The sequence below is a fragment of the Mobula birostris genome, chromosome 1 (assembly GCF_030028105.1).
Source record: "Mobula birostris isolate sMobBir1 chromosome 1, sMobBir1.hap1, whole genome shotgun sequence".
NCBI lineage: Eukaryota > Metazoa > Chordata > Chondrichthyes > Myliobatiformes > Myliobatidae > Mobula > Mobula birostris.
The window spans coordinates 219246767-219263557 of NC_092370.1; the positions used below are offsets into that span (position 1 = coordinate 219246767).

General features: G+C 40.0%; 1 protein-coding gene across 1 annotated transcript in view; it reads left to right on the forward strand.

Moving 5' to 3' along the window:
* Positions 1 to 5: 5 nt before the first annotated feature.
* Positions 6 to 16791, forward strand: part of LOC140204756 (rho-related GTP-binding protein RhoJ-like) — a 60441-nt gene continuing 43655 nt past the window's right edge. Inside the window, exon 1 of the mRNA XM_072271519.1 lies at positions 6 to 426. Coding sequence (XP_072127620.1) covers positions 234 to 426 — 193 coding nt within the window. The 5' untranslated portion in view covers positions 6 to 233. The remainder of the gene's footprint in view (positions 427 to 16791) is intronic.

Consider the following 16791-nt stretch of genomic DNA (forward strand, 5'->3'; position numbering starts at 1 on the left):
GCTCTTGGGATTTACTAAAGCTCCTGGCGCAGTTCCGTGACACACACACACACACAGAGCTCCCATTGTATGAGCTGCTGCTTTGCACATCTCCTAATTTGGATTTACCGGGAAACTCATTTCCTGAGGCTCGAGAGAGAGCGCGGGTTGGAGAGAGGCGACGGGATCCGAGGGAGTGAGTGAGTGACAGACGGAGGCACCGGCCGGGACAGCGGTCGCCGGCGCCGACGACGATGCCCGCGGCTGGCAAGGAGCCCCAGCGGTCGCCGCCGCCCCACCACCACCAGCAGCAACAGCAGCAGAGGGGCATGCTGAAGTGCGTGGTGGTCGGGGACGGAGCAGTGGGCAAGACCTGCCTGCTCATGAGTTACGCCAACGATGCCTTCCCCGAGGAGTATGTACCCACCGTCTTCGACCACTACGCAGGTGAAGGAAGGAAATGAATGTGAGGGAGGGAAGGAATGAGTAAGTGAAGGAAGGAAGGAGAACGGGAACGACTGATTGAGTGAAGGAGGGAGGAAATGAGTGGAGGAAGGATGAAGAAAGGGAGTGAATGACTGGAGAAAGGGAAAAGGGAGTGAAGAGGGGAGAGGGAGGGGAGCTGCTTCTGCCAGGTCTGGAGACCCAGGCTGCAGGGGTGACCCAGGTCTGTTTGTGGAGGGCCCGGCCTGCTGCCACTCTCTAGGCCGGGACCTCCCCTTCCCGGGTCTGAGCTCCTGGCGAGAGCGGGTGGTTGTGGACTGATCGGGCGAGAGAAGTGCAGGCTTCGCTCCGAGGGGCCGTGAGGCGGCCGCGACTGTGTGCTGAGCACCGCCAGGCTACTCCGATGGAAATGGGTGCAGCTCTTTTTTTTTCGTCTGTAAATAAAAGTGACCTCAGAGTTAAAGAATCCGAGGATGCAGTAAAGCGAAACACTAGTTTCCGCAGCAAGAAGGAAGAAATAGCCCTCCGAAACTTGCTGGTGTGAGTCGTGAGTTGTAAACTGTCCCAGTCACTGAATCGCGGCATGGGTTCTTCACCTCCCTCCTCACCCGAGTTTCAACCCAGGAACTTGCTATAAAACACATTTTTCTACCGCAGCCATGTGCTGTGCAACTGCACATCAGCAAGTTTAACAGGACAGGATCCATTCTTAGTCACTTGTTTGCCATTATTTGGGACTGACACTGTACATTTGTATTGCGGACTCCCGAGCGTTTTCAATGTCAGTTCAAGACATTAATTAGTGCCTGCTGTTAAATTTGCTAATGAAGTCACCAGCTCATATTTCATTTACAGATTTTTTTAGTCTTTTCTATTTGATCGGTTCATCGTGTACAATAGATCTGATAAATATTTCTGTTACTAATTTTTTTATCCTGCGCTGTTTAATTTTGAATTGGGTAATTAAAGTTGATCATTGCAAAAATACTTCATTCTTAAAATCTTGGAGCATAATTTCCCATCTGTTTAAGTAAATAATGTGTAGCTATTACCTCAATCTATCTGATGCAGTTGTGAACATGGCTAAAATTGTACTTATTTTAGCTTCTTGTTTTATCCAGTTATTTCTCAGTTTCCACTTCAGTCCAAAAATAAGTGTATTTTAACCCTTCTTAATTCATTGCTGATGCTGACACACCTACTAGATATTTCTAGTACAGTATTCCCCTCTTTGGGGGGGGTATAACAATGAGCATAATTTCATATTGTTTATTCTCAGGGTAGGTTTTCCATTATCATGTCAATTGTAGTAAGTAATAAATACGACTTCAGGTCATGCCATTAGTAATGGTAATCTTTAATGCGATTAATCTGTTCGTACCTTCAGGTCGCATGCCACAGTTTGAGCACAAACTCTTGGCTGATGCGCAATTTTCTGAGGGAGAACCGAACTGTCAGAGGTGAACCATTCCAGGGGGAAGTTTGGCTGCCCTCTTAAACAGATGTAAAAATCATGACACTGTTTGAAGCAGAGCAGGGAGTTTTCCTGCAATAGTTATCCCTCAATCAACGTTGGTTACGAAGATGAATTATTGAGTCTTTATCTCTGCAGTTTGAGGGACATTGCTCACTAATTGATGAGTGTTACTTTACATTTTACTAAGTGTTAATGAGCAGGGATTTGTTACATCTGTGTATCTTCCCAGACTCTCAGAGGTGGTATCTGGTCAAGAATTTAAGGAGGAATACAGGCAACGTGACTTCAAATAACTTTTTTTTAAAAAAAAAGTCAGCTTATAAAATTTCAACCTTATTTCTCTGTTTGCAGAGTTTAATAAGGGGTTCCCTTCCACTCATGTCAGAATGCTATTTCTTGGATTTCAGTTGAATATTCAGATCTTGGTGAACAAACTCCTACTCCTCTGTCCAAATCTACCACTGTGCAGCTGGGCGTTGGACTTCCTAACCAACGGACCTCCAGATAGTCAGGATGCATGACTGTTCCTCCCTCCCCATCATCCTCAGTTCCACTGCCCCCCAGGGCTGAGTGCTGAGCCTATTGCTGTACACTCTGCTCACACGCAACTACACAGCCAAACACCCGAGTAATCACACTGTCAAGTTCACCGATGACTCAACACTGCTGGACCTCATGGCTGACGATGAGATGGCCTACAGAAAGGAGGTGGAAGAGGCCTTGTACCGGGAAAATAACCCCTTTCTCAATATCTACAAGACAAAGAAGATGGTTTTCAACTTCAGGAGAGTCGCACCACTTGCACCTTACTTTACGTCAGTGGTACTGCAGTGGAAACTGAACATTCTCAGACTCCTGGGAGTGCACATCTCATACAACTTCTCATGGTACCAGAACATACTACACACTCAGGAAAGCTCACCAATGCCTCTACGTTCTGAGGAGGCTGAAGAGAGCTGGACTTTATACATCCATACTCGTGTCAATCTACAGATGCGCTGTAGAGAGCATCTTAACAGGCTGCATCACTGCTTGGTACAGAAACTGCACTGTGGTGGACAGGAAGGCTCTACAACAGGTAGTCAAATGCCCAAAGCACCGCCATCAAGGACACAGAATATATACAGAAAGGTGCTAGAAATGGGCCAGTAACATCGTGAAAGATCCCACCCGCCCTGCTCATGGACTGTTTGTCCCATTCCCATCAGGGAGGAGGCTATGTAGCGTCAATGCCAGGACCACCAGACTCAAAGACTGTTCCTTTCCCCAAGCAGTCAGGCTGATCAACACTTCCACCCACTAACCCAGGCCTTCACATTCCCAACCACCACTACTTTTATCATTTCCTGTCAGTCATGTACAGAAAATCCTGTGCCGAGTATCACTTTATGGACATACAATCAATCTATTTGTATAAGCTATCTTATGTATTTATATTTATTGTGTTTGTTATTATCTTGAGCTTTTCTTGTGCTGCATTGTATCTGGAGTAACAATGATTTTGTTCTCCTTTATACTTGTGTACAGGAAATACATTAATCAATCTTGAATCCTGACATTTTTAACATGAGAAAGAAGAGTAATTCAGTAGACTGCTTATTCTAGTTACTTGTTTGAGCCCTAATTCCATCATAGAGATCTACTTTCACTGGTTTGAAGGATTTTTTATGTTCTCATAGCATGAGAAATTTAATTTGATTCGCTGATTGGCATTTTGTATGCCTATTTAATTGAATAGATTTTTGAACTTTTTTGCTTGAAATTGCTTTTTAATTACATGCATTTTATTCTAAACCTCCTGCTGTTAAAATGCTCATATCTTTGCTGGACTACTTTCCCGAAATGAAATAAATTCATGCTCTTAAAACTGTATCCAAATGACTGTTCTTCACATGCGGGTCTTAAGAGTGAATCTCAGTTGGTGTTTCACAGTGGACTATGCCATAGGAAAGCCTGGCATGGGTCTCTCAAAATTCATTTCAACTTACGCACTACAAAAGAGAAGGTTCGAGCAGAAACCCTGGAGTACAGAACTGTGAAGCTGTTACTTGTGTGAGATGTTTGCAATTAGTTCAGCTAGTTCAATTAGTTCAAATTTTAGTTTGGCCTTCTCGTGATACAAATATCTAATTTGAGAGAGAGCAAAAGATACAGGATGTGCAGATCAAAAGTTGGGTTCAGAGCCAAACACAATAAGCTTTTGTTCTTAAAATTACATCATGCTTTACTGGGTGGAGTAGCCAATGTTGTAGTTTTTGATTTGACCTTGTTAGTTTTATTTTTAACTAGAATCAGTATAAACAAGTCATAAATCTTAAATGGAAAATAATAGTGTAGATTTTTTTTCAAAATATAAAGAGATGAAGTTAGTTAAATAATCTATACATGGTTAAATAATCTATACATGAAGGAAAATGGGTAAGATCATTTATGATAACATGCAATACACAAACTATTAATTACATCAGTGGTTTATCAGGTTTTATAACATTGTGATGGATTAATTGGAACACCTTAGAGAACATGGCATTTACTGGTCAAGGGGTTTTGTATTTTTCCTGGTGGAAGTGTTATCAATGTTACCAAACAGCAATTTCCACTTTGTTATGTGATGAGGATGGAATTGGCTGATATTTTACCGATGGGATTCCATGTGTCAGTCTCTGCATTGCAAAAGTAGTGTTGCAAGACTTTTAGTCTTTTTTTGTTCTGTGTTTTCTTGTTGCATTTTAAAATTTACAAGTTGTAAACACAGAGCTGTGTGATCAAGTGCGTATGCAACTTTGCTGCAGAAAATCTTTGTTCTTGTGTCTTCATTTTGCTTTACAGAAGTTGAGTGTAAAACATGAGAAATAGCTGGTGCCGTATTTTATTCCCTTCGGACTGTAAGCATTAGATTTGCATTCCATTAGTGTGAACCATGCTATCCATAGTATATTCCCAGTTGGTTAATATCTAACAACCATGATAATTAGCAATTTTACAAAATCTATTTCATTTGCACAATGTGTTTTGTATTTCTTTAGACTAGTGTTTAATATTTCTCATGTCAGTGTGTGAAAGAGCAAAGGAGTTAGTTCTAGTGCCACTTCAAACATTTATCCCATAGTTAACATCAAAGTAATCGAGGCTCTTTTTTTTATCACCGTGCTCTTTGTGGAATCATGTCATGTACAAATGGACAGCTGTGTTTCCTGACTTGCATCATTGGTTGTAAAGGGAATTTGGATGACCTGAGGTGATGACTAGAACTGTGTAAGCATAACATTTTTGGTCTTAATATTCATTCATGTGATGTGTATATTAATAATATCAGTATTGCATCCCTGATTAACCGGGAGCTGCTGTCTTGGGTAGTTCGGTAGTCCATAAAACATAGGAGCAAAATTTGGCCACTCAGCCCATCCGGTCTGGTCTGCCATTCCATCATGGCTGACTTATCATCTCGTTCAAGTCCATTCTCCTGCTTCCTCCCTGTAACCCTTGATGCCTTTACTAATCAAGAACTTATCAACCTCCACTTAAAATATATCCCCCCCACCCCCTCAGTGACTTGGCCTCCACTCTGCGGTCCCACGGTAGGGACGTTGCAACCATTCAGATTATAGAAATTCACCTTTACAAAATTCACATATCACTACCCAAAAACTTGAGATGCAGAATTAGATTCACTGTCATGGAGTTTGCGTGGGGAGAAGTAAGTACTATTTTTGTTCGGCTTGAGTTTCTTGGCGCAGTCGCAGACAACGCGACATCACGTTCTGTAAAATTCTGATACAGACCATACTCTAGAAATGCAGCCATCCCCCCTCCCGCCCTTTCCCTACAAAGTGGGGGTCACCTGTATTGCAATGTAGGGAGCTGTAGGATCTTAATCCATCAATGCCAAAATTAAGTGATTAAATTTCCACGTCCATCCAGCATGTGATTTGCTTGGGAACATGGAGATAGTACTCCTAGGCAGTTCTCAGGAGTCAGCTTGCTTCCACTTTATTTGGAGATCCCTTAATGTCACATATAATTTGACTTTTTTTTTAAACAGTAACCCACTGTACGGCTATTAAGAAAGTACTATTGTTAAATGTCTTTAGAAAATGGTTAGTCAATCAATTACTCATTCTTCTACTTTTCGAAGTCAAAGTAATAATGTCAAGACAAGGCAGCAGTTCAAATTCAACTGTTAATAAGCGCTAGTTAGTTTTGCGCTGGAGCTGAAGTACACTAACTCTATTGTGAACTTGCTCAACTTCAATAGGCAACATGCTGGAAGCTCAGGATCAGCAATTCCATCCATTGCGTAACTGAATGGCATGTCCAGAATAGTCAAATCTATCATCACTGTTCATTTAGCTGCGTATGGTTAAGGTAATAGTATACAGCTTAATTGGTATCGTCCCAGAGTAGAGGAAGGGATCTAAAAAGATGGGATTACTGTACTCTGGTTTGTACATGAAAATGTCATGCGAGGATAAGATTAGCTTTTCGATGTAAAGCTGCCAAGAGTAAGACTGCCTACTGACATTTGCAGTCCAAGCATACACTTGCATAGCTCCCACTGAGCCATGCAACGGAGTTGCCGCTAACTTGTAAGAGAATGATCTGGTGTGCAGAGGAAGGAAAAAAGTTTCCTGCAATGTGAGTAATGTGTGTACTATATCACTTCCAGTTGTTTCTGGTTGAATTTATTATAGATAGGAGCTGAATTTGAGACAAAGCAGTGAAGTTGTTGTGCTGTCATTGTTAATATAATTTGTATATGACCACAAGATGATCACAAAATTAATTCACAAACTGGAATTTATTTTCAGCATATGACCCACTATAGTCAGATTTCTTTTCTGAATTTTCCTTACACAATAGTTTTTTTCCCTCCATTGGGAGATTTAGTACTAATTATGGAGGGGAATTCTGGAATAATTTAAAAATATGCTTACCATTTCAAAAAAAATCGTGCAAAACTTTTAATGTGGATTAAATTATTGGCATCTTCAAGCTCGTTCCAAGACCTTGATATATCATTCCAGCCAGGATTTAGTAAATGTATATTCAAAAAAATAGTACAGTAAATTCAATCTTATTTTTAGGTGGTCTGCAATTAATTATTTCACGGGTTTACTGAATGTGAAAAAGGAAGGGGAGAACCCTAGAAGAAGTTGTGAGCACTCACGTGAATCCTTGGGATAACATTTAATTGGCCCCAAGCTAATTGCCGTTCACTGTGATGTATAATTACCGTTTGTAATGAATTACCCAAACAGATTGAGCAGAGAAGTACTGTACTGCAGTTCCAGCTGAATAGGTCAGCACAGATGTGATGCTCATTTCAGAATGTCTACAGTAAATCAAGCCAATATTTTTCTTTCAGACTACAGCCTTTTCAGTCCCTTATTGATCAAATCAAGCTGTTTGGCCGATGAAGTAAATATGATATGCTTGCTGGAGTGCAAGCTAATTTAACAAACAAAAACAAAGCAAGAAAGATGATTTCAAAGCATACAACTAAACATGTCATACAGTGAAGATGGTGATCACATTATGAATATCATTTAGTGTGTAATAGTTACAGGAAAAAAAATGTTGAACATGATGTAGTCACCATAGAAAATTTTACTGTCTGCAATTTATTGAAATTGTGTTAATTATGATATTTATTATCTACCAAAGATATACTACATTCTGTTAGCTGAGATGGGTTATATTAGGCAGCAGCAATTAAAAAGATCTATTTGTTCCAACTGAATGTTAAACAAATAGCCATAATTCTATTTTAGTTCAAATTTAAATTTAGTTGACTAGAATCAGCTTATCCTTTTATTAAATTCACCTGATTTCAGAATGCAGTCATCAGCACACTTCTTAAAATCTAATAATATGGAATATAATTTAACCAAATTTATAGGATTGACCATTTTCAAAATTGTTAGTATTTTTTGACTGAACTTCAGATTTTGTCGGAGTAATTGTAGGGATTTTAATTCAATTCAGAGACAAAATGAATATTTAGCTAATGTTGGAATCAGTATTGGGCACGACGGTAGCGTGGTGGTCAGCATGATGCCATTACATCTCGGGCCGTTTGGAATTAGGAGTTCAATTCCAGCGCCATTTGCAAGGAGTATGTACGTTCTGGTCTCCCTGTGGTTGCGCGGGCTTCATCTGGGTGCTACAGTTACCTTCCACGGTCCAAATACATACCAGATAGTAGGTTGGTTGGTCATTGTAAATTGTCCTGAGCTTAGGCGAGTGTTACATAGGTTGTTGGCGGTTGGTGCTACTCATTGGGCTGGTAGGACCTGTTGAGCGCTGTGTAGAACTAAATATATATAAATAAATCAGACCACTGGCATTCTAAATAAGGTTTGAATTTCTTCCTCGGCTTTGTTTTTAAAGCAAAAAGCAGATATTTGCTGATGCTAGTTCAGAGCATTAAAGCCAACAGCATATTATGTACATACTCCAGACAATTATGTGGTTTAGTATGCATGTTTCCAGTGCATAATTAGGATAAAATATTTACTCATTGAAATTGCATTTTATTTTTTTCAAAGCAGTAATCTATTTTCTAACCCCGTGATCAGAATGTGATGTCTTTTTTTGCGCAGAAGTAGTGATATTTTGATTCCTATCTGATATGCGCACTAAATGCATGTTTTTTCCCACAGCTAAATGCTGACAAATATACTAATATGAAAAGTACAAAAGTATATTTTATTTATCCATAACAGTCGCTAGTTAAAGGAAGAATATTCAACCTATGGCCTCCACACTGCAGAACCCAGTGTACCCAAATCTCATTAGTTAAACTGCGGCATCCAGATAATGCTTGCAGTTGCATGCGCTGGAAGGCCGGGCTCCAAGCTATCATTGACATTCAATGAGGCTTATAAGAGGATTGGCCTTGCATTCAATATCAGAAAGATTAAAGTTTCTCCCAACCTCTTCCCAATATACAACATCTAACAATGAAAATACGGTCTACTTTGCAGATCTCTGGCACTGTCTCTATTCAAAGACTTCCATTGTTATTGAATTTCGCTATCGGTATTGTCACGTGTACCAAGAAGCACTGAAAAGCTTGTCTTGCATATTGTTCATACTGATCAGTTTGTTAAACAGTACATTGAGCTAGAAGAACGTAAAGCAATCCAAGATCAAGGACCCCACTATCCAGACCATCTTGTCTTCTCACTGCTGCCATCAGTAAAGGGGTACAGGAGCCTCAGGACCCACACCACGTGGTTCAGGAACAGTTATTACCCCCTCAACCACCCGCCTCTTCAACCACTCATCCCAACACTGAACTGCTCCCAAACTTATGGACTCACTTTCAAGGACTTTTCATCTCAATATTTATTGCTTATTTATTTATTATTATTATTATTATTTGGTTCATTTTTTTCTTTGTTCTATTTGCACAGTTTTTGTCTTTTGCACATTAGTTGTTGGTCTATGGTCACATTAGTGCGTGGTTTTTCATTGATTCTATTCTGTTTGTTTGTACTTAGTGTGAATGCCCACAAGAAAACGAATCTCAAGGTAGCATAAGGTGACATGTATGCACTTTGACGATAAATTTACTTTGAACTCTGAATGCAGAATAAAATGTAACAGCTGCAGAGAAAGTGCAGTACTGTACAGGTAAATTTTAAAATGGATGGATGGGAGGGTTCATTGACAAAGCTAGTGGCCCTGCGTACGCAGTGCTCCTGATAAATACCTTTTATAGGTGGAATAGAGACCCCGAATGCATCAAGTCATGATGCTGTGGTGCCATCTGGAAAGTTGAACAAATGTACTTGTAATGACAGATACCTGTACTAAGCTGCATCCAAGCCCAAAGCATTGTTGAGGATCCCTACCAGCCATTCCACAATCTCTTTAACCCACTGCCATCAGGAGGAGGTGCAGGAGCATCAGGACTAGGACTTGCCAGTCTGTGTAACAGCCTCTTCCCTCAGGCTGTGAGACTAACGAATACCGTGTCACCACCGAGATCTCGTCACTGGGTCAGTGAGCTGTTTACCTCCGCTGCACAATTCACATGTATTTTCAATTATATTTTATCATATTTGTTATGTTTGTTTTACTGTACCTGCTGTGTTGTACATGTGTATTGTGATTGCAGCACTGTCTAGATGAATGTTGTTTCGTTGGGCTGTAGATATGTACAGTCAGAGGAAAAGAACTTGAAGAATAGGTAGAAATGCATAAGAGTTTTTAGGTTGGAACTCAATAGCATCTATCCTTGGCAGTTATAGGTAGGGCCGGCAATTATATCTGAATGGGACCAAATTGAATGAATGCAGATATGCTGGAGAATTATAGAAAGGTGATTACAGAAATGAGAGGAAAATAAATGAAAATTCGTTATTGCCTTCAGTACCCCAGCAGTCTTTTGTTGATTGAGGAAAAGGATGTTTGAAACTCAAGACCTCAAACCTTGTACAAAACTAACTGTATATGAGGAAGCAGCGGCTCTTGTTCTTTCACAGACTTCTGAAACATAGATTACCTGCTGGAGACACCTTTGAGGCATTGGAAAACATTGTTCACCGACAATTCTGGTGAACATATCCGGCCCCCTTAATCCTACTGGGGTGCTGTGCTTTTGTTAGCAACTACAAGAAAATCTGGAGATTTGCTCTGTGTATGTTGTGTTATCAACTGCAGAAAAAAAATTGGTACTTCCATTACCCACTTAAATCACATTTATCATCTGCTTTCCAGGCTAAAATACTTACCTCAATCCTGAGGTGAACTTCAATTGTTGCATTATCTTCATTACAAAGACTGCTTCTTATACCAGCTCGGTATCAACAGCTTTTTCACCAAACTCAGTCATCTGCTATCGAAAGCCTCAATTATGTTTGTTGATATGCTTGTAATTTCGTGTCTCCCATTCTCCAAATTCCATAAATGTTGCTTGTTTTAAAATTCTGCTTGTATCTTATTCATTTCTTAACATTCCATCTTCATTTATGCACTTTCTTATTTACGAACTGTTCTCGATTTAATTGATTTCCTGCATCACTGACTATACCCAAAGAAATGCTCATGGCCAGTAAGTAACGATCGTTCAGGGGAGGTGAGGAATTATAGCAGAAGGAATTCAGCCAATGTATTTATAACCAATTTATCTAACAGTTGAACTTTATATCTTTTTTTTTAAAGATCTCTATTTAAAATAATTAGGTTTTTCAGATTTATTCCTTAATATTCCAAGTGTCCATGCAATTTTAAAAAATTGTAGATTTAATAGTTCTGTGTTATCTGGAGTTAAGTAAAATAGCTAAGCTATTTTGTTGAAGAAACTGCTTGAGGATAAAGCATTTTTAATAATGCATCTAGCGACAAACTGGATTAATTTGAAGTCCTGACGAAGGGTCTCGGCCTGAAAAGTCGACTGTACCTCTTCCTAGAGATGCTGCCTGGCCTGCTGCGTTCACCAGCAACTTTGATGTGTGTTGCTTGAATTTCCAGCATCTGCAGAATTCCTGTTGTTTAACTTGAATGTTATTTAGATTTCATGAACAACACTTTTATTGGAAGTTCATTTTTTTTCAAGAGGCAGAACATGCAGTTGAAGTGTATATTTTTGTCACTGTTGTAATTCAGTGGTAATCAGCAGATATTTGCTCAGATTTTAGAACATAGAACAGTACAGCACAGGGACAGTTCAAAAGTGTTGTGCAAAACAGAAACACCCAAACACTACCTACACAGTTTCAGTATCCCTCCATCTCCCTTACATCCATGTCTCTATCCATACATCTCTTGAAAGCCTGTAATGTATTTGCCTGTACCACCATACCAGGCAGCACATACCAGATGTCCCACAACTCTCTGAGTAAAAAAACTTGCCCCTCACATCCCCTTGAACCTACCCCTCTCACCTTCAATGCATGCCCTCTGGTATTAGGCATTTCAACCCTGGGAAACAGATACTCTAACACACTTACTTTTGACAGGCAGTGTATGGTAGCCTGTAGTTTGTTACTAGAACAAAACTAAAGGCGAGTTATGAGTTCAAATCCAAAGCTAACAGGTTGGAGCTTGAATGACTATTATTAAGTAGATCTACAAACAAAGTAACTATGAATAATGCTAAACAGACTACTGTTAAAACCCTCTGATTTATGAAAAGGTGTAAATGGTAGCAAGCTCAGAGGAAAGATAATGAGGGACAAGTTTAAGTAGAGAGAGGCAGGCACTGCAGGCGGAGGGACAGACTGCAGTACGAAAGGAGGGAGAGAGGAGATCATAGTGGGGTTGTGTAAGGAATGAGCTATGGAAGATGTGCACAAGACTGTACGTGTTTATCTGTCTATGGTCAGTGTGTATGTGTGCACGTTTCTGTTATCTGTGTAGTATTGCCTAGTCTCCAGTTATCTTGGACTTGCCGTTGGACCATGATCTTACTCTTGTCTTGCCATTTGGGGTACGTGGTACGTTACCTTAAAAGTACTAACACTTGGGCATTTTTGACCTCTCAGAATTGGAGTAGAATCAAGTTAGCTTCAACTACAATGGACTTGGGGCTTGATTTTGATCGTTAACAATCAGAGGGATTGAATTGATAAAAGAATTAGCAGCATGGATATTAGTAGTATTGATGCAAAGTAGAAATTTGATTATGAACCAAACAAGTTAACATTGTATAATGGTCTAATGTTGCTTATTCATTATGATGCATGTGTTTATGATTACATTGACTTGTTGACTAATATAGAGCATCTGACATTGCAGTCAGAAGTACTTAAGGTCAAAAGTTTAAAAAAGAACTAAATTAGCTTAAGTGGTAAGCTAGTTAACTTGAATCTGTAAACTCCTTCGTGACATAGCTGCCACAAAGAAGGCCTTAACTAGTACGTCAGAAGACACTGATCCAATTTTCTGAATTTTTATTACTAGAGGTGTCAAATGAAGGTTCTTTGTGCATTTCATATCAATAAATCATGCTACACTTACCCATTTTGTATATATAGTATGTCTATGTACATTTGTGAACATAAAAAGCACAGGATTAACCAATACTGTAGTAATCTCCACTTGGGATGCATGCCTTCACTGAGATTGTACATAGGTGGCAATTTGACGTTACTGTCTGCTGAACGTAAAGAAGACTGCCTGGAAAACACAGTGACATACTTCTACTGAAGTTGGTTGTCAGTTGCATGAACATCTTGCATCAATTAATCATCGATGCCAATTAGCTAGTTGAGCTGTGGCTGGTGGACAGCTCCGTTTTCACCGGTTAAATCCTGCATGTAACACACATAAAAGTTGCTGGTGAACGCAGCAGGCCAGGCAGCATCTCTAGGAAGAGGTGCAGTCGACATTTCAGGCCGAGACCCTTCATCAGTCAATCCTGCATGTTTGACTTTGACCGTTGTGAGTTTCCTCTTTGACGCTCCAGTTTCTTCATGCATTTCAAATACAGACAGGTTAGATGGTCAGTGCAATTTGCTCCCAGTATTTAGGTGATTTATCTAATTTGGGGGCGGAGTAGTGGGATAGGTTGATGAGAATAAAACAATTGTAAATACTGTAGGCTTAATGTTAAGTGATGGGTACTTGATGGTCAGTAAAAAGTCGTTCAGCTGAATGTTCTTTTCCTCTGTAGTATGGTTATGAATAAATTGCATTAAGAATTTTTACTTGTATGGTTATGACTAAATTGTATTAAGATATTTTTACTACCTGCAATTTTTAACTAACTTAAAAAATTTACTAGGACTTTGGGGCATTGATCAAGTAGCAAATCAAAAAAAAAGACTGAGGATGTTGGAAGTCTGAAATAAGAACAGAAAATGGTGGAAATACTTTGTCATTCAGGCAGCATCTGGAAAGACAAACAGAATTAACATCAGAACTGGAAAAGTGAAAAACCAAGTTATTGTACTTGCAAAGAGTTATTGTACTTGGAGAAGAGGTGGATGGAACAAAGGGAATATATTTGATAGACTGATGCTAGCATTGCCAAGGTTTTCCAGTTGTTTATAGAACTGTCTCGTTAACAACTTAACAAAAGCAGTTGGAGAAAGGATACATAAATGTTGTACAGTACTGATGTCAAAACCTAAAACCAGAAGTGGAATACCAGAAATACCCAGCTGATCAGGCAGTGTCCATGGAGAGAGAAAAACTGAGTTATTATCCAGGTGTATGACCTTTCCAATAATATGATGCTTGTTTGTGTCAGAACTGGCTTGTTTGTATTAAAGGCGATGTAAATGAAATTGCCTCATTGAATCCAATGCCAGTGAACCTATATAAAAGATGCACATAAGAATTTGTTAGTAAAAATCATTGCAGATGGCTATTATTATAAAAATATAATTTAAAATAACTTTAAATCCTGAGTTTTTTAATATTTAAATGTTTGTTAATTAATATTGTGTTTTAAAGTAATTATGCTGTAGAATGCTTTTGAGTGTTGTGAACTTAAAGCTTTTTTAAAATGAAGAAAAAACTGAATACTTTTTGGAAATTTTCAGAATTATTTAAAGATTTAAACATCAGAATGTTCCAGTTAAACCTGCAAGTGTATCCTATCTGACCATCAAATTTCTCTCCTTTCCTTCACTTCACACAAAAAAATTTTTTTTACTCCTTTTCCATCCGCCTTTCACCTTAAATGTGTTTCTGGGACTGTTAGAGCCTGTGATTTACAGTTTGGAGATCGATTGAGCAATCCAGCACTTTGCTGTCTCCAAGAAGATTCGAGGAAGCAAGCACATACTCGAATGACCTCGATGCAAAGAAACTTCAGGAAGGGCCGTGAATCAATGTTAGACTTCACTTTGCTGATTAAAGCATCGAGGAAGACTGTGATATCGAGACAAACATGGAAGGCGAGTGAAAGTTCAGCGCTGACTACCTGCCTTTTGATCGCGGCCGAGACGGAGTCTGTGAGCGGCCTATCACTGTGTGCCTCGCTGTGGCAGGCGGGTAGGCCTCTGCCTCATGTGGTGTTCCTCTCTTTCAATGAATGTCGGTGAAATCAGAGGATGGTGTCATTGTTCTGCGTTTATGGATTGTGGACTTTTTTAGACTTAAGATTTTTATATTCTGTGTTTTTTATCATCTGTTCCTTTTCCATTCTGTTGTGTGATGGGAGAGGGTTTGTGGAGGGGGGTTGATGTTCTGTTAGTTTTTTTTGTATGGGGGGGTGTGGGTTTGATGTTTCTCTGAACGACTTTCAAGTTCTTTGTTTCGTGGCTATCTGGAGAAGGCAAATTTCAGAGTTGTATACGGATACATGCTTTGATAAGAAATGAACCTTTGAACCTTTTTTGGGCATGGCTAGTGTAGGTTGCCACTCACAGTATCAAGTGTTAAACAGGATCCCACAGTGAAGGATCTTCCCAATCTTTCACAAATTCCCAAAGGACTAATTATTGGAAATAGGACAGTATTGTTTTCGACCACTAAGATGGTAATAGGTGTAGACCTTTTGGGAGAGCATCCGGATGTGTCGGGCCCCCTGTTGAAGGATAGAGGCCTTAAATAAGCACATGGCACTGTCTGGTCCTAAAGCAGGAAATGCCGGAAAAGCTGCAAATGAGTCAGCTTCTGATGAAAAACACGCACACAAAATGCTGATGGAACTCAGCAGGTCAGACAGCATCTATGGGACAGCTGACGTTTCAGGGCGAGACCCTTCATCGGGGCGGCAAGGTAGTGTAATGGTTAGCACAACGCTTTGCAGTACAGGTGACTCGGTTTCAATTCCCACCACTGCCTGTGAGGAATTTGTATGTTCGCTCCGTGACCGTGTGGGTTTCCTCTGGGTGCTCCGGTTTCCTCCCACAGTCCAAAGATGTACCAGTTGGTAAGTTAGTTGGTCATTATAAAAATAAATTGTCTCATGATTAGGCTAGGATTTAATCAGGGGTGACTGGGTGGCATGTCTCGAAGGGCCAGAAGGGCCTGTTCCATGCTGTGTCTCAATAGATAAATAGATCCAGACTGGAAAGGAAACAGGAAGAAGCCAGAGTAAGAAGCGATAGGAGGGGAGGAAGGAGTACAAGGTGACGGGTGAGACCAAATGAGGGGGAAGGTGGGTGAGGGAGGGGAGCATAAAGTGAGAAGCTGAGTGGTGATAGGTGGAAGAGGTAAAGGGCTGAAAAAGGAGGAACCTGATAGGAGAGGAGAGCGGATGTGGGAGAAACAAAGGACGAGGGGTACCAGAGGGCAGTGATGGGCAGAAGAGCAGGGTAAGAGGGAAGCCAGAATGGGGAACAGAAAAAGTGAGAAAGGAGAGGAGGAAATACTACCAGAAGATTAAGTATGAGCCAACTGAATGGCTGCATAGATGACCTGCTTCTTGTTACCTTGTTTGTCAGCATTCTCCTCCTGTTGAAATCTACTATTGCAGTTGAAGCCCATTCTGCAATGTGTCAGGTTTGCAGGAGCAACGACAATCGTTATTGCGCACAGCTGGGAGTGTTACAGTGCAGAGTGTACCCTTATAAGAATGGTGACCAGTAAATTAATTTTGTTTTCTGCACTTAACATACTCAAGTGTCAATCGCATTTTGTGATCAAGTTTTTCACTTTAGTTCAGTCGTGTAGCTTGTGTTCTTTTAGAATATTCAGTGCAGTGCACTAAGGCCAAGTTATTGTGTTTTTTTCCTTTCTTATTCACTTGGATATCATTGTAATTCCTTCGATCTTGATTCTGGGTAATTTTGTTTTGAATGGTAGTTTTTTATTGAGTGATTTTGTATGGGAGGCCCAGGCAACAGAAGAAACAGCTGCCAATGCTGAGATAAGATGGGGAGAGGGAAGAGATGGGTGACTCCTATTCCAGAGTACAAGCTGCCTGTTATCTTTAGTAAATTCATTTTCAAACATCAATTTATAATCTCTATCTTGTTTTGACTCGA